The sequence below is a fragment of the Ovis aries genome, chromosome 19, assembly GCF_016772045.2.
Source record: "Ovis aries strain OAR_USU_Benz2616 breed Rambouillet chromosome 19, ARS-UI_Ramb_v3.0, whole genome shotgun sequence".
In the NCBI taxonomy this organism is placed as follows: domain Eukaryota; kingdom Metazoa; phylum Chordata; class Mammalia; order Artiodactyla; family Bovidae; genus Ovis; species Ovis aries.
In genome coordinates this window covers 13,238,819-13,259,844 of record NC_056072.1, presented here as the reverse complement: position 1 = coordinate 13,259,844, position 21,026 = coordinate 13,238,819, and the positions used below count along the sequence as shown (strand labels likewise).

Genomic DNA, 21,026 nt, shown 5'->3' with positions numbered 1-21,026 from the left:
GCTCTTACCTCAGTAATCGCATCCCAGCTGTGGCCCCCAGGTAAACGCAGGTGGATCCATGGAGACGGACTGGAATGTGCCCCTTGACTTTTTGCATGCAATCCTCAAAGGCTTTGGGGGCATCTTGGGGGTTTTCCGCATAGTTGGAGATCCCAGAGCCTGAAGAGCAAGCATTCATCACTTCTTAGCATTCCCAGGAACCAACAAGAGCCATACAACTTTTAAATAAAGCAAATCAGCTCTGGAAATTAATGGGTTTTTGTAGGGGATTGAAAACAGTGTATGTGCTAAGTTCCATGTGGCCACACAGATGAGTCAATTCCCAAAATGTAGAAGGAAAGAATTACAAAAGTGAAAAAAAAATGAGCTGAGACCTGCTTTGAAAAAAGGTTGTCCTTACAGAAATTTCAAATATAAATAAAAGTAGAGAGAAGAGTACAACAAACCCATGCACCCATCTTGCAGTTTTAACAGTGATCAATCTTGCCCCATCTGCACGCTCCCAGTCTCTCCGCATGAAGCAAACTGCAGACATGGTGTCATTTCATTCTATAAATATTTCAGAATGTATCATTAAAAGATAAGAGATCTTTTAAAGAAACATAACCATAGTCTCATTAGTCTATCTAAAAGTTTAAAAAATAATCACTTAATATAATTAAATATCTAATTAAGATTAACATTTCCTGCATATTCATATTTTTTCTCTCCCTCTACCTCTAATTTGTTTGAACTAGGGCCCAAATAAATCCCATCGATTATAATTGGTTGCCATGTCTATTAAGTCTCCTTTAATATATAGATTCTGCCCTCTCTTTCAAATTTTTCTTTGTAATTAAACACTTTTTCCCTTGCAATTTCATTTGTCCTATAGTTTCCTAAAGTCTAGAATTTGCTGACCGCATCTCCATGGTTCATTTAATATGTTATTTGGTTTCAGTGTTTTCTATAAATTGGTAACTGAACACAGAGGCTTAATCAGATTCAGGTCTGAACTTTTCAGAAAGAGTAATTTGTAGGGATGTGCATTTCTAATAAGAGGCAGAAGCATCTGGTTGTTTTCTCTCTTTGTGCTGTTAATAGGCATCAATGATCATTGCTTAGATCCATTAGCCTATTAGGGTTTGTGAAATGGTGATATTTTATTTCCGTCATTCTTGTTTCACTTTTCATCTAAAATGCTTTTAAAAGAAGAAAACTTCCCCATCATTAACTACTTGGTTATCCTATAATACAGTTTGTACAGGGAAGGCTGGATAGATATGTGCTTGATTCTTTCCCTTTATTTACCAGCTTAAAAAATATTGATTGTAGACTTCCCTGGCAGTCCAGTGGTAGACTCCACGCTTCCAATGTAGGGGGCGGAAGTTCAATCCCTGGTTGGGGAACTAATATCCCACATGCCACATGACCAAATAAATTTTTAAAATTTATATATGTGCTATATATATATATATAAATATATATATATAATAGCATCTCCAGTATATTCTTAACTTAACCAATGAGGGATTTTATTTGTTTGTTTAATATCTTTAAGGGCTTATGAATCTACAGATATGTTTGATATGTAATATTGCAGTTATTATTCTTATTGATGGCCCGTTTTTATCCAGTGGTGCTTTATTCAGTTTGGCAGCTGAGTCCTTTTGACATGATCCCAGAAACCTTTAAGAACTTTTCTGCTTTCTGATATGATGAGATGTATCAGTGAACTATATACTTCCTGCCCCAGATCTGGAATCTGCCATTTCTCCAAGAAATCCTGATTTCTTTTATTGAGTAATAGTATCTAGTATCCAAAATTTAGAAGTCAAGTTGCTCATTGCAAGCCTTTCCAGAAGACAGACCTAGAGAAAACTTTATTTCAGGAGAAAACGTCATGAATTCTTAGTGGTATTTCTAATTCAGAACTTCAATTTTTCCCTTGAATTCACTGATCTGGTATCTTTATCTTCCTTTTCCTATGCTAAAAATCCTGTTCCTCAGCCCCTCCAACTTAATAACTTATTTGCTTTATTTCACAATCCACATGCAACAGTCTCCGTATGACAATGACAATACCAGCACTACCACCAGTTGTAGGATTATTAAAAACAATTTAGATTTTTTGAAGTTCTTTTTGTCCTTAGGGTATATCCTGTTAGGCATATATAAGTGTCCATACATCAAGTCTTCTTGAAACACATACATGCTAATTTGTCTCCAGATGGTCTATGGCTGCTAAAGTAGGAGAGTTAAATGGTTACAACAGAGATCACGTGGCCAACAAATGAAAAATATTTATCCTCTAGCTCTTTACAGAAAAAGTTTGCTGTCCCCTGACTTCGATGATTTATTGGCACCTCCAGCTTAATATATTCAAAACCAGATTCCTTAATCCATGCCATAGCCCCAACCCTGAGTGTTGCCCCCTCTCAGGAGGCAGTACCTTCATGCACAGAGTCACTCAGGTCAGAACTGACACTCAGGTGCCATCAGCCAGGATGCCATACATTAAAATGATCGTAAATTGTTGTTGGCTCTACTTCCAAAATACTGCTCAAATCTCAGCACTTCTCACTCCTTCCCCAGAACCATTCTCAATCAGTGTTTCTCAGCCTCCGCACTAGTGACCTTTTGGACTGGATCGTTCTTTGTTGTGGGGACTGTTCTGTAAGTCGTGCGATGGTTAGCAGCATCCTTGTTCTCTACCACTAGATGCCAGCAGCACCACAAACTCCAGTTGTGGAAACCAAAATGTCCCCAGAGGGACTTCCCTGGTGGTCCAGTTGCTAAGACTCCATGCTCCCAGTGCAGGGGGCCTGGGTTCAATCCCTAGTCAGGGAACTAAGATTCCCATGTGCCACAACTAAGACCTGGTGCAGCCAAATAAATCCATTAAATAAATAAAAATAATTAAAAAAATAATGTCCCCAGATAGCCACAAATGTTCCCTGGGGGGCAAAACTGCCCTGCATTGAGAAGCACGCGTCTAGGCTAGACCACCCAAACATCACGTCCCACCTGCACTGCTCTAGTAACCCTGGTTTCCCTGCCTCTAATCTTGATCTCTTGACTACATGTTCTACGTTGACAGAGCGATCTGTTAAAATGATGTCATCTCATGTTAGCTCCCTGGTCAGAATCTCCTAATGGCTTCCCAATATACTTTGAACAAAATTCATTTGCGTAGAAGTCAAACCCCTTACTGCAGCTCAAGGTCCTCCCTGAGTTGGCCTCTGTGACAGCTCCGGCCTCGTTTCTCACTTGAGCCTCTTACTCGTTTTGTTCCAGTCACACTGGCCCCTTTGCTTTTCCTAGAAAATGCTGAGCCGCTGCCACCCGTGGTCTTTTCTCTTGCCATGCCCTCTGCTAGCACGTTCTTCCCTCAAACATATGCATGGCTCACCCCCTCATCTCACTTTGCTCTCTGCTTAGCTGTCACCTTCTTTGCTCTCCCATGAAATCGCGTGATTACTCTCTATCCACCTAGCTGGCTTACTTTCTCTTCACAGCATTTCTGACTGACATCATATACCCACTTATTTGCTGTCTCTCCTTCATTAGACTGTAAGTTCTGTAACAGTAGAGACTTTGTACATTTTGGTTATTTTAGAATTCCCAGTGTCAAGAACAGTTATTGGCAAATAGCAAGTACCCAAGTAAATATTTATTAAATATATGAATCAATCAATCAAGCCCACCACACTATAGGAAGGGGATTGTGTAGTTCAATCTAGAGCAAACAAAATATATTTCTGCAAGAGCTGATCTCTGGGCAGGAACTGGTTAGGAGCCTTGCTAGCATGTTGAAATGTGGGGTATTTGAGCATGTCCCTCAGGGACCTATTTTCATAAGGTTCCCTTAAGCCTCCCAGAGGGAAAAGGAGATTGGGTTCACAGGCTCATGGAATACTGGGGCGCTCCAACGAAAGAGCTAAAACTGCGATTCCAATCTGAGAGGAGAGGGCTAGACGCTGGCATAAGACTTACTTGAGGTGGGACAGGAGCAAAAGACATGTTCTGAACAAAAGATGGTTTTCAACACTGTAGCGACCTGGTCCCTAGAGCAACTTTTTTTTGTTGTTGTTGTTGTTGTTTTTTAATTTTTATTTTTACTTTATTTTACTTTACAATACTGTATTGGTTTTGCCATACATTGACATGAATACACCACGGGTGTACATGTGATCCCAAAAAGTTCCTAGAGCAACTTTTTAAGGTATTTCAATGGAGATGGTTAAGTCTAGTCTCAGTGGAGTTGAAAAACATTTTTAACTGCTGGGGTAAAGGGAAAACATGACTGTCACCTCTGAGAGTAGGCAGCAGGAAGCCTGAGCAGTGCATCCTGCACAGAGATGAGGGACAGGCAAGGAACCAGTGACCCTCAGAGGATGGCTTAAAAATAAGCAGCCAGAGTAACAGACACTGGCATGGCGCGCAGGAGCTAAGGCAGCACCCACTGAGCTCACAGAAAACAGCAGCACCTGAGGATGGACGCCCACCACGAATGCCCTGAGAAAGGTATTTCTAAGGCCCTGGGTGTTCAGGAAACACCATTAGGCAAGCACACATTCACCACTCCCTCACACTGGCCAAGGCAGGGGGTCCTGGGGAAATCTGCAGCCGAGAAACTGGAAACCCAGAGCATGCTTGGCGAAGCTACTTGTCTTCCAGTGGATGACACTTGCCAAACTTCAGCTCTGTTATTTGAGCTGTAGTTTGTGGTCTTCTGGTCATTCCAAGTATATATATGGATCCCTGAGGCTACTGTGATCAAAGAGAGAAGATCCATTTATGGATGTGGTGTGGGCTCCATGACCCTGCCCCTCCCCTAAATCACATCCAGGGTGGGCCAAGGGCCCGTGCCCCTGAGAGACTGCCTGGGTCTCTCCCCACGAAAGTGCCACCTCTTCCTACAGTTTGAGGCCATCACGACTGACTTCACTGAACTGTCCTCCCAGGGCTAGAGGCAGATCTGACAGCTATGTTAGAACAGCCTTTTAGCAAGAATATCCACTGAGAATTCTAAAGTGTGGTGCCACGTAGTTAACAGCTAACAATTATTGAGTGCCTGCTGTATGCCAGGGCTTTGCTACCTGCTTTATATGTGCTGGTGCTCAGTTGCTATGTTGTGTCTGACTGTTTGTGACCTCATCGACTGTAGCCTGCCAGGCTCTCGGGAAGATCCCCTGAAGGAAGAAATGGCAACCCATTCCAGTATTCTTGCCTGAAAAATCCCGTGGACCTGCTTTATACATATTATGTCATTTAATCCAAATCATTTCTGTGGGGTGGGTATTACTGTTATGCTTTTTATTTTAGCGATAAGGGAGTCAAGATGCAGAGAGCTCAGATAAGGTTCCAGAGCTTTTGTAGTAGGGGTGAGGGTGATGTTTTAATCACTATCCTACATTATCATCTCTGCTTGGAGTGGCTGGTCTGTCTTTCCTAAAAAAGCATCCTGTTTCATGCTTCAGAGTGAAGAAGTAGCTCAGAAGTTAGGAGAACAGAGATGGGATCTCTGGCTGAATTTCAGAAAGGCTGCTGCTGCTGGTGAACTGCAGGTAACGATGCAAGCAGTGCTCAGACGACATGGAAGTTCCCTATTGTGAGGAGCCGAGAGAAGTGCCGCACAGATGCCCCTTCAAATAAGGCTTAGTGTCTAGAGGTTAGATCCCTCGGGGTTTTCTTCAGCTGCAGAAAACTGTCTTGGTCAATACTTTCCTCCCAAGCTGGCAACATCCAATAACTAACAGTGACAGGAGGAATCACCATCCAGTCATTTCTGACCATTTATAGCCAGTGCAGGACACCTCTAATCGGCCGGAGCTCTGCTACGCCTGAGTTGCAGTCTGACTTCTCTTTCTATGCAGTCCTCCTCTTTCTGCCTCCTTTCCACGGGTATGGATCACTCATCACTCCCTTGCACCCCAGCCTCTGTCTGCGCATCTGCTTCTTAAGACCCTAACTGTGACACCTATGTCCCAGGGTCAGCAAGCTCCTGGCTGCCCTCCATGGAAGGGCAGATGATCAGAATGCACCCTGGTTATCCAGAGACAACTCCTGGTCTCTCTACGGGAAAGGCTAATTCTGCTTCCCAACATTTTCTATACCACAATCTGCAAGAGAGTATTCTATTTGAGCAGCTTATTGAGGGAAATGAAGGAAGTTGCTTGGGGTGACTGGCCCAGAGTCTAACTCATCCTCTGGGCTGAAGGTATCCCTATAACCTATGCTGTACACTCATTGGGAAGATCCAGACCAAGTCCAAAGTCATAGTGCTCTAAAGAGGGTGGTACATACATATACACCCACTAACTGGGCTTGATTCTGTGGCCTAAAGACTTAATTGTAAAAGGCAAATTTATTATGACACCTTTTTGTTTTGATTGTGCCACAGGGCCTGAACCTGTGACCCCTGCAGTGGAAGTGTGGAGACTTAACCCCTGGACTGCCAGGGAAGTCCAAAACTTTCGACAGAAAAATATCTTTATGACTTCAAGTTAGGGAAGGATTTGTTAAATAAAACATACAAAAGAGCAAACGAAAAGGGAGAAGACTGATAGCTGTACCTTCGTAAAAACTGAGAACTTTTATTCGTCAAAAGACATCATGAAAAACTAAAAAGACAAACTGTAAACTGTGAGAGATATTAGCAACAATATAATAATAATATAGCAGAGCATTCATATTTGGAATAAAGACAAAGAATTCCACAACTCAATAGGAAAATGTCAAGCAATTCAGTAGAAAAATGAGCAAAAGACATGAATAGGCATTTCACAGAAACAGAAATAGTCATAAATATATAAAAAGATACTTAACCTTATTAGTAACCAGGGAAATACAAATATCCCTCAACAGGGAAAAATGAACCAGGTACTCATACAAACAGAGATGGATTTTAAAAACCAAGTGGTAGTGAACAAAGCAAATTACAGAATAAAGGTTTGCTTCCGATTGTATAAATATGCGCTTGATTCCATTTCCAAAACCAGGAAAAACTAAATGCATAAGGACAAAACTATAAAAAAGAACAAGTCAATAGTCAACATAACATTCAGGATATATTGTGGAGGAAGCAGGAAGTGCGTGGAGGGTCATTAAAGACATTGATAATGTTCTGTTTCAGAGTTGGCAGCTCCCTAGCCATATACAGTTCACCACGTTCTTTTATACAGCCTATGAACTGAGATACTCGTGCATTATTTTTAGATGGTGTTGAACATTTTTTTAATAATATTTTGTGACATTTGAGAATTATTGGAAATTCAGAATTTCAGGGTCCATAAAGAAAGCTTTACTGGAACAGAGCCACACAAGCCAGTTTCTTTACAGATGGTCCATCTCTCTCTCTTTTTACCCTCCCCTCCCACCATACACAGCCAACTGGAGTATAACTTTCCTATTGGAGTATAATTTTCCATGAGTTTCTCACATTTCTGCATGTCTTATGAGCAGAGGCACTCCCTGCTCTTGTTCTGGACTATCTGTTCAGGGATATTTGCATAATGAACAGGCTAAGAAGATACAGATAGTGTTTCCCTCCCATTATAAATCTTTCAGGTTCTCTAATCTCAGGGTTCCTTTTTGGTAATACAACCCACTGTGCAAGCAGGTACCATCTGGTGCTCTCTACACATCACCCTGTGCAAACTGGGGCTCAGAGAACCAGGACAAGAAAACGCTGATCCTTGGGCATTTGTGTGAGCAATAAACTCTCCTGTGTTTCTGACAGGAGTTTTGGGTCTTTCACCAGCGTCCGAACCACACCATTCACAGTTCTTGACATCCCTGCCTCCCCTTTTACAGATGAGAAATCTGAAATCCAGAGAAGGGAAGGGGCTAGCCTAAGGTCACTGTACTGAAGAGTAGCAGCGCTAACAAGAGGTCTCATATTTCCCTGACACCCAGCCCAGTGCTCACTCCTCGCCTCCAGGCAGTATTTCAGGACTTCTGCAGGCCTCCAAAGGACATTAGGACTCTCCCTTCTTCCCGTGGGCCTTACCTTTCACATTGCATTTGAAGGTCTGACTGACCACTCCAGTATTATTTGCCTTCTCTGCTGGCCATTGATACACGTAGATTGTGGTTCTGGAAGACCCGGCATCAAGTACAATTCCATACTGAATAAAAGGGGGGACAGAGAGTTAATTACAGGCTCAGCCTCTCTGAGGACCCCTTTTCCCAGAGAACCACTGAGAACCCTGAGTCATCCCAAGAGTTTAACTCACACCGCTTCCTTTTTATAGAACCTGACCAAGAAGAAAAAACTATTTTCTCCAAACCAACTTCGTTTCTGTAGACTGGAGGGAGGGGTGGGGCGGAGGTGGGTCAGGTGTTCTAGGCCACAGTTCTCAGCCTTGGTTCACAGTGGAATCACTTAGGGAGCTTTTGAAGCTCCCAATGCCAAGGCTACACCCGAGACTTATTAAATCAGAATCTCTGTCAATCGACCCAGGCACAAACAGTTCTTAAAGCTCCCGTGGTGACTCCAATATGCATCCAAGATTAAAGATGAGTACCCCAAGGATTGTGCATGCAAAGACAATCTCCTGATTTCTCTTCATCCAGCTTCCGCAGGGTGGAGGTGGGGGAGGTCAGAAGCCACCTGGGTCTCAGGAGGAAAATGAATTGTCAGTCACCTGCTACCATTTCTTCTCCAAACTTCCAGGACTATCCGCCTGGGAATAAGCAACCAATAGGAAACCATGGTAGGAAGTACTTAAGAAGGAAAAAACAAAATACGAAAGATTGTTGATATATCATCTCACTTTGGTGACTCATGTGTGGAAGAATGGACAGGAGGGTATTGCCAGCCATCTCACCCAGCTTGGGGCAGTTACCAGAGAGCTTTGCCTGAAGGCGTGGCCCAGCCCAGGCCCTGGACCGGACCTGCCCAGGACAGAGCATGCCATAGCAGCCAAGGGGCACAGGAATGAGTTATGCGGACCTAGGTCAGTACCTGGCTGGGGGGGGGAGTCAGCCCAGGGCATCAGCGGCTTCTGGGTGGCAGCTTTTCCCCAATTCCTCTGCCACTGAGTTAGCCTAGCTTGTCTCAGAAAGGAAGATGACGTTGGGTTCTGGAGGCCGGTCAAATCGGATGGATTCCTACTTTTCCAATATTGTGTAAGAGACCTAACCTCTCTGGATTCCATCATTTTCAGACAACTTCCTTTCGGAAGTAAATAGGAGACCATCTGCCTGATGCTTACTGGCTGTTCAATAAATACAGGCTACATAGAAAAACCAGTAAGAAAAATAAATAAAATTACAAAGCAAGAAAAAGAGGAAAGAAAAGTGAATAACACTCTTCAAACCCAACTACTGTTTTAACACCTTGTTATATATCTTTTCCAATGGTCTTCTGTGCATACAACTACATATACACTTATGTTTCGTATGTTTTTAAATCAACACAGGACTATGCTACACAGAAGCTTCTCCAATGCTCTTTTCTTACTAAAACAGTATATCAAGAACATCTCTCCCTATCAGTAAAAATACTGACATCATGATTTTTAAGACATTCATCACATTGACTGTGAGATGTACAGTAATTCATTTAACCAATCCCCTGATTCTAAACTCTGCCATGAGCACCTGCTTCATTTGAAATAGGAGCAAATAAAAAAGTGTTACTCCAGCTCCTCCATTCTATTAAGACTTAGAACACCCTGTGTACACTGGTATTTGAACTTGAACAGCCTCTTCAACTTGGCTCTTCAGTCTGATGACGCGTATTGCTTGGGATCCTGACATGACACCTCTCGATGGCAAACAAGGGAGGCATTGTTCACAATCTGTTCCAGGCAGAGGCTCCCCATGAGATTAAAGCACAGGTTGGAACTGAAGGAAATCAGGCACTGCAGAGGTCTGAGCCTCCATGTCAGTGCTTGCTTTCCCTCCCTTTGCTGCCAGCCTGCTCACTACCCCTCCACCGGCCCCTCCAGGCCAGGCACTGATAGGAGAGCGAGCATAAGAAGGCAACCACTCCAGAGAATACCACACTGTCTACCCCCAAATCTTCTTTATTCCAACCCTTCATGAAGAACGCTTAGGGTTCCTGGGCCAAGATCAGAAAGAAAGAAGAATGTCCACTTTGATCTGTAACTGCAGAAAAATGGGATTTAGCTTTCACCACAGTGGGTGCCTCCAGCGACTTTGCTCTGAGATTTGCAGGAGAGATGGCGGCCCCTTGTGCACCTGCTGATGTACTGACAGCAGCCGTGAGGCCCAGGGCTACTTCTCACTAACACAATCCACCCCCACCCCACCATCTTTCACTGTCATTTTCAAAAGTGGAAAAATTGGTCTTTAACCAGTTTTCAGAGTTCATTTGCCTAAATCAGTGCAACTCAATATGGTTCCATGAAGGAAGGTGTAAGAGGAGAATGAATTTCATTCAGTTCAATAAAGTGGGTGATGTTTGGGTGAAAAGCAGCAAGTCACCCTCTGTTTAGTGCACCGTCAGAAAAAGAAAAAAATTGGCCTGATGCAGAACTGAAGACACACTCAGTGGGTCAACCAAAAAGAAACAGTCTTCCATATTCACCCATGGTCATGGACTGTGTGAGCTTCTAGGAAAAGCAAAAGCAAAGATCACATGATCAGCTTTCTTAGATGTGTTTATCATCATCATCATCATTACTCTTACTATAATAGAATAGGGATAGTAATAAGCATTTGCTGAACCCTTATAATATGTCAGGCAGTGCAGAAAGGGCCTTAGTGTCGCATTTATAAAGCAGGTGTTATCATCATCCCCACTTGACAGATGGGAAGACTGAGGCTCACAGAGGTAAATAATTAGTCAAGGTCACAGACTTGGGATCAAGCTGGGGTCTGACTCTCAAACCTGTACCCATAGCACCTATACTTTCCCTGAGTTCTAAGAAAAACAAGTCTTTTTAAAAATGTCTTTTTAATTGAAGGATAATTGCTTTACAATATTGTATTGGTTTCTGCCATACGTCAGCATGAATCACCCGTACGTATGTATATGCCCTATCCCTCTTGAACCTCATTCCCACCTCCCACCCCATCCCACCTCTCTAGGTTGTCACAGAGCCCAAGTTTGAGTTCCCTGAGTCATACGGCCAATTCCCGCTGGCTCTCTACTTTACCTATGGTAATATGTATGTTTCCTTGCTACTCTCTCCATTCGTCCCACCCTCTCCTTCCCACTCTGTGCTCACAAATCTGTTCTCTTTGTCCGTGTCTCCACTGCTGCCTTGCAGATAGGTTCAGCAGTACCATCTTTCTAGGTTCCATAGAGATGCATTAATATATGATATTTGTTGAAGAAAAACAAGTCTTAACAGGGTGACTGATTAGTAAGAAGGTGCCTGGTATGGTATGGTAGACTTTGTTCAGACAAAAGACCCTTGAAAGCAAACTCTTAGTTAAGTGGTGTGCAGATCTGGGTGGAGAGGAGAATGACCAATGTGTATAAGGAGCCAGGGCTTTCTAGAAAGGAATAAACCAATTACCCAACTCTTGTTTTCCAAGAGGTAAACCAGGGTGGGCCACAGGGCACCTGATACCCAGGCTGATGACTGAGAATGGATGAGGGTTAGAAAGAGATGGTTTTAACACAGCCCAGTCCAGTTGTTGTGCTTTGGAGAGTTGTGTGACCCAACCTGGGCTCTAATGTGACCTGAGCAGGTCATGGCAGAAAAGCAGTGTCCCTGAAACCTGGGACTCTGCATGCCCTTCTTCAACAGTGACACCATGTGGGTGCAAGCGGCAGTGGCAGTGGCACTGGGATATTGATCAGATGGGATTGAGAGGCTTCAGGGCTTCTCAGCAACTGTGATGGGAGGGTAAAGCCTCAAGAGGCAGATATCAGACTTAATGATAATAAAGCGCCAGGGTAGGTGGAAAACAAAGGCAACGTTGTCATGTTTACTCTTCAAGCTGATAGAGCAGGTCAAACCAGTAACAGTGATAAAGGGACTGGGGATATTTCCATCACTGCCTAAATTTTAATAGTTCCACTGTATGAGATCAGTCCTGAGTGTTCATTGGAAGGACTGATATTGAAGCTGAAACTCCAATACTTTGGCCACCTGATGCAAAGAGATGACTCATTTGAAAAGACCCTGATGCTGGGAAAGATTGAAGGCAGGAGGAGAAGGGGACGACAGAGGAGGAGATGGTTGGATGGCATCACTGACTCAATGGACATGAGTTTGGGTGAACTCTGGGAGTTGGTGATGGATAGGGAGGGCTGGCGTGCTGCAGTCCATGGGGTCACAAAGAGTTGGACATGACTGAGCAACTGAACTGAACTGAATGGAACACTTAGATAAAATAAGGTCAGGTGGGCCAACATTGGATTTAATAGCCAGATATCTTGACCTCTCATATGGGTCTTGAGGAACATTCCAGGGCCCCCTATATAGGCAGACCACCATGGAGCTGGCCCCTCAGAACCACCAGCTGCACACAAAGGCAAGATGAGGCAAGGTATGAAAACACAGACAATGAAAAATTTATATATTTTTTCTTTTTTTTTAATATTCACTGCCTCCACCTCCACACTGCCCTTCCCACCCCCAGCATACATTGCACAACAGAAGGACAGGTCTCTGGACAGCCTGAGAAAAGCTGCATGTGAAGGGCCCCCTTCCAAGCTGTCATTCCACTCCACTTCAGCTGGCCACAACATCTGTCTTTTCTCACACCTAACTCTCTCAGGGAAACAGGATGAGCCCCTGAGCCAATATTCCGATGTCATAGAACTCATTCTCCTACAGCGGGGGCTGAAGAAATTAAAAATCCCCTCTCTGAGCTGTGTCTGCTAATGAGGATATACATACCGATCCTTCCAAACTCTTGCCTAAGGCCTTTGTTCTCTGCTTTTTTTCTTCCTTCTATGCCAATTATGTTATTTCTAATCTGTATAATCGCAGGAAGCTGTTTGCCCTTTCTGTTCCTCTGTTTTCTCGTTTTCAAAGTTGGAATGAAAATAGTCTACCTACGGGGTGACAGTCACAGGGTTCCCTCACCCCTGTGATGTCCACTTATGTATGCACTTTCTACCTGCCTGAAGGCTGTCTCCATTGGCCCAGCCAACCTAAGCGCACAATATGCCAGAAATACTAAAGGGCTTATGTCCCCCAGGGAGCAGCCCTCAACCGATGACTAATGGAAGCTGGTGTGTAAATACGCCCTGGACTCGGATGACCGAGCCAGGTGTTCTGTATGCCCGTGACAGATTTCATCCCTGAGGTGAGTTCTGCACTGGCTCCCAGGGCAGTCCCAGCTGCCCACAGTGGTAACCTGCTGGGTATCAGCCCCTCCACTGGGACAGAAGCCCCTTCCCTTCTGTCTCACTTCCACGCTGCACAGTGCTTCCTGGGATCACCCCCAGATGACTATCTCGCACAGGCACCTTTGACTAGGGAAACCCCTCTGAACAGTGGAACTAAACATGGTCTCCTTCAATAGCACCCTCCACACTGCTTGGGGACCCACTTTTCTCTACTCAGTTTACTCTTCAGGTCTTCTAATTTCTCCATGTCCCTCCAGTTTGAACTGACCTCTCATCTCCCCAAACAACTGTCTTAACCAGCCTATCCCTCACATTTGAAGGGCCCAAGGGACACTTTTTTATAAAGGAAGACTTCTGCCCTGTCCTGCCCCCTCCCCTACCCCGCCACCTGTCTTCTTCTCGTCCACAGGCAAATCCACAGTGTGAACAGCCTCATGCACCTGTACATTGACTGTAGAAGGTGGGCTAGCTCAGACTGTAGACCATGCCCACGCTCTATCTAGTCTCCCTGCAAGCAGCTGCCCCTTTGCCACCCCTCAGATCAGTGGTGAGGTCTGCTCTCAGGAAGGCCCACACAGACCCTGGGTTCTGGGGTCCTAAGCATGTTCTAGAAGGGGAAGCATGGCTCTTGGTGGGCACATTCCCTTGTCCCGTGGAGAGGTGTACCCAGAGTGCAGCTAGAGCTGGTTCCTTTGATTTATGGGGTCTAAGGGTGGTACTGGGCTTCCCAGGTGGCGTTCGTGGTAAAGAACCTGCCTGCCAATGCAGGAGATGTAAGAGACATGGGTTCAATCTCTGGGTTGGGAAGATCCCCTGAAGGAGGAAATGGAACCCCTCTCCAGTATTCTTGCCTGGGAAATCCCATGGACAGAGGAGCCTGGTGGGGTATGGCCCATAGGGTTGCAGAGTCAGACACGACTGAAGCAACTGATCACGCACGCACAGGGTGGCACTAGGGTCTGAGAATGGTTACTTGCCCCCCAAGTTGCTCCTGCAATTCAGCACCTTCCTGTCTCTGTGCCCGTCCTCTGCTCCTCCCCTCCTGTGCAAAGGCGGATATGTTTTCCTATCAGAGGACAGTATCTTCTTCTGGGCTCCCTGTTCAGAACTTAGGATCAAGGAACAGTCGGAAGTAAATGAAGAGAGCCCTGGTGGTGGGCAAAGGAATGTTGCTCATCCACTGAGCAAACCTATGTTTCCTCACTTGCAAAATGGTGGTGACAGGGCTTGACCATCTTCCATAGTTGGCACAAGATTTCAGTGAGATAATTCAGGGAAAAATGCTCACTCAACTGACTAGCAATTTACAAAGAGTAAGGAGATGGTATTTCCTCTAGTTGCACTCCTGATTTTATACAGTTTATAGAAGAAGGCAGTGCCTGGAGCTTGGGAAAACAGCTTCTCTAGGCCTTAGCTAATGTCTTTGGACAGCCAGATAATTTGTTTTCCTCTCACCACAGGACAGCTGCATGAGGCTTTTCTTTTTCTTTTTTATTCATGTTATTCATGGGAGGATGTGATTCTTAAGTAAAATATAAAAGAACAAAGTTCTATTATCTAGGAAAGATTTTAGGAAATTCTCTGGCAGTCCAGTGGTTAGGACTCAGCATTCTTACTGCTGGGGCCCTGGGTTGGATCCCTAGTTGGGGAATTAAGATCCCACAAGCTTCTTTTTGCAGCCAGAAAAAATTTAATTAATTAATTTAAAGGCAGACAGACAGAAAGAAAGAAACAGATTTTCCTCTAATCCTTTAGCAAAGTGGACTCTGGATGGTAGATCAAACTCAACCACAGAGTCAAGGCAAAAATGGTTCTTTTTATCTTTTAAAAACCTCTATATCAAATATAGCCTATGAACAATCCCTAACAGCAGGAAGATATAGAAAAGACCCAAGGTCAAAGATAAATTCTAAATGAGATTCAAATAATATGGTTCCTATGGCCCTCCATCTAAGAGTGGTTTTCATAGCTTTAAAGAGTCATAAGGAGAGAAAAAGAAAAGATATGCAATAGAGACTATAAATGGTTCTCAAAACCTAAAATATGTACTATCTGGCTCTTTATGGAGGAAGTTTGCTGACTTATACTCAGAATAATTGAAGGACTCACTGATTCTCTTCACCTTTCACTTGACAGTCCCTCAGGGGATCACCTCCTGTCACCCTTACAGCCAAGGGAGAGGCTGTGTACAGTTCTGTCTCCCAGAGTCCATCCATTCAGGGATGGTTTTATCGAGGGCTGACAGAGGTCTCTGGAACTTAGCATAAGGTCCTGAGTAATTTCAGTTGGGGGAGGAGTCAGAGGGATCATGGCATACTTCTAGACTCAAGAGAGGTAGCACAGCACAGATCAAGGAGACTTTTCAGGTCCTTGGCTTTGTTTACCCAGGCTAGGCCAGAAGAAGAGCCTGAGTCTCCTGGTCTCCGCTCACGAGCAGGGTCGGGTCATCTGGGGAGACTGACAAGCTGGTAAATCTTTGGTAGCCATCCATAATTCTTGGTGACAAAGTCTGGCTTTGGTTCCAACAGTCAGGAGTCAAAGCAAGACCACATCATCCTAGGAGAAGGTGTCACCACTATCAATCTGTCACCTCAAACAGCACAAACCTAGCATGTCCAGTCTTTCTCCCTGGGCCTTACCCCACCTTTCCCTGGCTCCAGCTGGAGGTGAGGAAGGGCAAGAATTTTCTTCTCTTCTAACTCATAGCTTGAGAGTCATTGATGCCAGAGCCCATTTCTTCCTTTCAGTGCCAACCCCTTCACACCTACCTTTGGTCCTGGAAAGAGGACCTCTTTCTGGTGTGTCTGGATGAGTGTGATAGCCATAAGCACCACAATGCTCAAAAACAAGACCACCAAGGCGATGATGGCTGGAGTTCGGGAGAGGACCTTGAGGCCTAAAATGAGGAAACCCAGAAGACACGTGAGGGGGAATCAGGAGCAGGGCCCTGCCCTTCTTTGTAGAATCTGTGAATTGGGTGCTTAATTGGGTGCTTAGCTGCATGCATAAGTCACTTCCTCTGGCTTTTTTGAGACCCAAACATTTAGAACTACAACTGGGCTCAAATACCCATTTGAGTATCTTTCCTCCAAAGAGTGGACTAAAACAGCATTTGCAAGGAGGGTGTGCATATGCTAGCTCTCTGGTATTTCCCAAAGTGTGTTATGCATATTACTGGTTGTCCCTGAGATGATTTCCAGCAACATTTATTTCAATGTACACTTGAAAATTATGAGTTTTCTATTAAAGCAGGTGATATAATATTCCATTTAAAAATAACCTCAGATAAATAAGAAATTCCTATTGTATTTCAGATACAATCAATGATTATAAAGTTTAGTACGTGGTGACATTGTCAAACAAATGGTAATGTGTCTGAATTCCGAAGATGTGTGGGTGCCCAGTAAGAATTCAATCTCAGTCATTTTCCCTGTGTCTATAGTAAAGACATAGACATCTTTACAGATGAAGAGTAAGTAGACCCTAATCCGCATGTTCCCTCCCAAAGGGGTCATGTAATCTCTGGGGTTTATATTTTATATTTTAATCATAACATGTAAATGCAAAAGAAAAAAATGTAGCATATGAGTTGTCAACTAAATATATAGCCTCTAAGTAAAGATAATTATATGTAATATATGATTATATATAATATATCATAATGGACTATTTCTACTTATTAAATTTAAGCTAATATTTCCTAACCAGAGGATTATGAGCAAATATTTACTTGGGTCTTAACATACCAGTGCGGGCTAATGAAAATTTCATAAATAAAGTAGCAAATATGTTTATTTTTAAAAAAAGAAAAGAAGGAAAGAAACTTTCTGAAATGATTCCATTTATGTTAAGCTCTAAAACAAGCAGGTGATAGAAATCAGAACAGTGATTGCACAGGGGTTTAGGGCAGGCACTTTCTAGGGAAGTGAAAATGCTCTTATATCTAAATAGGATTGTGGGGTATATGAGTTTATGCATTTTTCAAAATTTATCAAACTTTCCAAGGTCCTTTGGAAAAAAACTGAAAATCACAGCAAACCAGCTCCTTTAGATACAATTTCCCTTAAAAAATATTCTTATAAATTGTCTATTTGCTAAAAACATAATCCTTCCAGAAGGCGAGAATACCAAATTTAGGGACACAACTTAAGATCTATCCATTTCACTATATATGAAAGAAGTGAAAGTCACTCAATCGTGTCAGACCCAGGTCTCCCACATTGCAGGCAGATTCTTTACCGTCTGAGCCACAAGGGAAGCCCAGGAATACTGGTGTGGGTAACCTATCCCTTTTCCAGGGGATCTTCCTGACCCAGGAATCAAACGTGGGTCTCCTGCATTTACCAGCATAAAGAATCCACCTGCAATGTGGAGACCCGAGTTCGATCCCTGGGTCCCAAGATCCCCTGGAGGAGGGCATGGCAACCCACCCCAGTATTCTTGCCTGGGAAATCCCATGGACAGAGGAGCCTGGTGGGCTACAGTCCGTGTGGTTGCAAAGAGTCGGACACGACTGAGCGACTAAACCACCACCACTACCTATCACTATATATATAACTTATACCTAATTTTTTTAAAGATATAAAGACATTAAAGTAAAATATTGACTAAATAATAGTCTTGGTAGAACTATTATAGCATAAACATAGGTGGTGAGACTCAAATGGCTGAACTATGATAAACACTAGCATAACAGGAAGAGCAATGAATTCAGAGAATCCAAATATGTCTCACCAATTGAGTATCTAAATTAATTAAAAGTAAATAAAATTTAAAAATTCAGTTTCAGTTGCACTAGCCACTTTCTAAGTGTTCAATAGTCAAAAGTGGCTACCATATTGGACAGTGTAATTATAGAACATTTCTACCATCACAGAAAGTTCTGTTGAACAGCAATGGGGTACAACCTGTCCTATTCTGGAACATCTACTTTTAGATAATCATAAGCTATTGTTTACATTATTTCTAGGAGATATTTTCTTGGAAGAAAAAAAAGAGCATGTATTTACTACCATATAGAGTTAGATTCAGCCTCAATATCCAGTCGCATCACAGTGCTCATTACTTGGGGAGGTCAGTCATGCAGTGGGTCTCAATATCTCAGAAGAGCCACCTCTTAACTACCTCACCTGATTCCCCTGCAGTATCAATACTGCCGCAGACACATCCTGATGCCCAAGGTGCCTTAATTTTCCTACCTTGTCACTGGGAGTGAACTGGAGGGGAATTTGTCAGCATGTATCAAAATTGCAAGTGTGTATACCATCTGCCTCACAATCCCACTTCTGGGAATTTATTCTACAGAACTGGTCCCAAGTGTGTTAAATGACTTGTACACCAAGTTACTCACTGCGGAATTGTTTGTCACAGCACCTGGAGGGAGGCCAGCTACTGTGGAGTTAACCTTCAGAGCCTCTGAAGGGGTCTTGGCTCACTTTTCTGTGATTCCAGATCAAAGGATGTGACCCAGACAGAAACCGTTTCATCCACAGAGGCAAATTTTTGCATCAACTGTTAAACAGTGTGTATGCCAGGTCAGTTATATACAAGACAAGGTAGGAGTTTAATCTACCAAGTTAAACTTGTCCTTTGGAAGGAATGTAACAAGTTAGTCTGCATGTGTGATGTTACAGTATATGTGTTAAACTATCAAAGTGTTTTGAATACCAATTTAGGGGCACCGCTAAAGAACATCTGCCCGTGGGGCCGAACTGGGGGTGATACGTAAGCAGTCTCCTGACCACAGCCACGAGCCTAACCTCCTCAGTCTTCTGTGCTTCAGCAGTTTTCAGGTAAAAAGCTGTGATTACTTTAAGCAAACCCTTGCTCCAGCAGAAAAGCCTATCGTAGACCAAAGTGGACTAGACCAGGTCTCATTCATTTAGGGAACTGCAGCCTAGAGCTGTGCTGTCATTAGGGCTGGACAAACACTGTAATTACCAGGTGCCTCCCAAGAGTGGAGAGGCCAGAGCCTTCTAGGCTTCCACACAGAGCAACTGCAAAATGTGCTCCAGAGGCAGGCAGGACAAGCTCAGAAGTGTGTGTGTATGTGTGTGTGCGTGTGTGTGCAAATTCTACCCATGTGCCTGCAGTAAAAGGTGGTAACAACGCTGACCACGGGGGCGGGGGCGGGGGGGGGGGCGGGAGGCAGGCGGAGGGGGAAGGGATGCTGTAGGCGCCAGGCCAGCAGTAACTTGGATGGAAAGAGAGGCAAGCTCCAAGTACTTTACAGTTCATCACAAAATCAACAATATTCTAAAGCAGACCTTACACACAGCTGGGTAAGGGAAACCACAAGGGCCAAATTAATGGATTATGCAAACCGGAAAAACCATTTAAGCGAAACAAGCATGCTAGTCTGGTTTTGTGTCGCTTTGACGAAAAGAATTACTTTTATCTGTGGAATGCCGGTGGTAAAAGCCCGGTGGAGACTAAGTCTTCCACCAAAGAAGTTAAACCGTCATTTGCCGGGGACGTGGATGAAAGAGCCTGTGGGCTGAAGCTGGGATTCTTGCGTGATGCGACAAAATCATACCCGCTGCCTGCTGAGTGATACTGACCTGCTTGTTCACAAGGTTGGCGGGTCAGCACCGTGAACATCTCTCCTTCCAGCTGCAGGTGAGAGAACATAGAATGACTGCGCGAACTTGGTCCCTGACTTAAGAAGTTCCGAAAACTTGCACCGCGTTAAAGCACAAACCCACTTCACTTTTTCCAAAGGAAAGCCTTCTGGGGGTCAGATGAACCTAGAACTTCCCAGGCAGACCCAAGGCTGGGCTTATATTCTAGAGTCATCTCTCGCCAGCCCGCACCTCCCCCCATGCAAAAAGGAAGAATGGACTTGCTGAAAATTTAAATTCAAAAAATTTTCGAAGAAGTCGAGCTTCTTCTGCAGATTTTCCCACCTGTACACACCTCCTGGGGCAGAACAAATCTTCAACCTATTATCAACATTCACAGTCTGAGGCAGGGCTGTTTTTCAAAGCACGCCAGCAAGGGAGGTTTCTTTGTGTGTTCGCGGCTTGCGAGCCCGAGGTCGCCCTTTCAAGATCCAGGACGAGTATCTGTCGCTGCTGGCTGGAGACCATTGCAAGAGGATGTCGGGTCCCCGGCATCCAGCGCCCCAGGATCTAGGAGGCCCCACTCTGGACTGAATCCCCACAACAGTCAAGGCATACAAGCTCCCGGCTCTCCTTTGGACTCGAAGAAGCGCTCGGTTAAAGATGCGTCCACCTCTCCGGGGGCCGCATGGATCACCTCCCCACGGCCCGAGGACGTGGGGCACGCGTACTTCTGTCCCTCCCTCCGGCCCCCTGAGGATTTCGATTCCGTTTCCTTCCCTTCCAGATTTCAGCCCCACGAAGCTTCCCACTCCTGCAGCGGCTCAGACGCGGGGTCCTCTCCTCACCTGTGCGTGGACGACCGGAGGAAGGCGACTGGCGCTGCTGCAGTGCTAGTCGGCAGCCAGAGCGCCAGGGGCTGCTGCGGAGGCGGGGCGAGGGCGGGGCGGGGCGGGGCTTCCGTGTCCTAGGCCCGCCCCCTGGTCCTGGCCAAGCACCTCTTCACCTTCCCTCTTCTAGTTCACTATCATGCGGAGTGGGGGCGGGGAGGTTTGGGAACCGCAGCGGGGCCTTGGCTCTTCACTAGCGATCCCGCCCGGGCCTACCTGGGAAAAGTGGGGCGAGGGTGATGTCTTCTACGTGCTGCCCTCTTTGATGTCAAGGCCAAGAGCCTTTTGACTTATCTGTTAGTTTCTTTCACT

General features: G+C 44.5%; 1 protein-coding gene across 4 annotated transcripts in view; it reads right to left on the bottom strand.

The window, feature by feature from the left end:
- The window catches only part of ENTPD3 (ectonucleoside triphosphate diphosphohydrolase 3), a 33,428-nt gene extending 12,680 nt beyond the window's left edge, over window positions 1-20,748 (bottom strand). For 2 of the 4 annotated variants that reach the window (XM_004018241.4, XM_060402794.1), the window contains exons 1-5: window positions 20,673-20,748; window positions 19,825-19,876; window positions 16,033-16,160; window positions 7,994-8,111; window positions 9-159 (exon numbers count right to left, since the gene is read on the bottom strand). In XM_004018241.4, coding sequence (XP_004018290.1) covers window positions 9-159; window positions 7,994-8,111; window positions 16,033-16,160; window positions 19,825-19,864 — 437 coding nt within the window. In that variant the 5' untranslated portion in view covers window positions 19,865-19,876; window positions 20,673-20,748. Of the gene's footprint in view, window positions 1-8; window positions 160-7,993; window positions 8,112-8,510; window positions 8,852-16,032; window positions 16,161-19,824; window positions 19,877-20,179 lie in introns of those variants that run through there. The other 2 variants (XM_012099408.4, XM_042236532.2) reach the window with 2 other exon arrangements.
- Window positions 20,749-21,026: the final 278 nt, after the last annotated feature.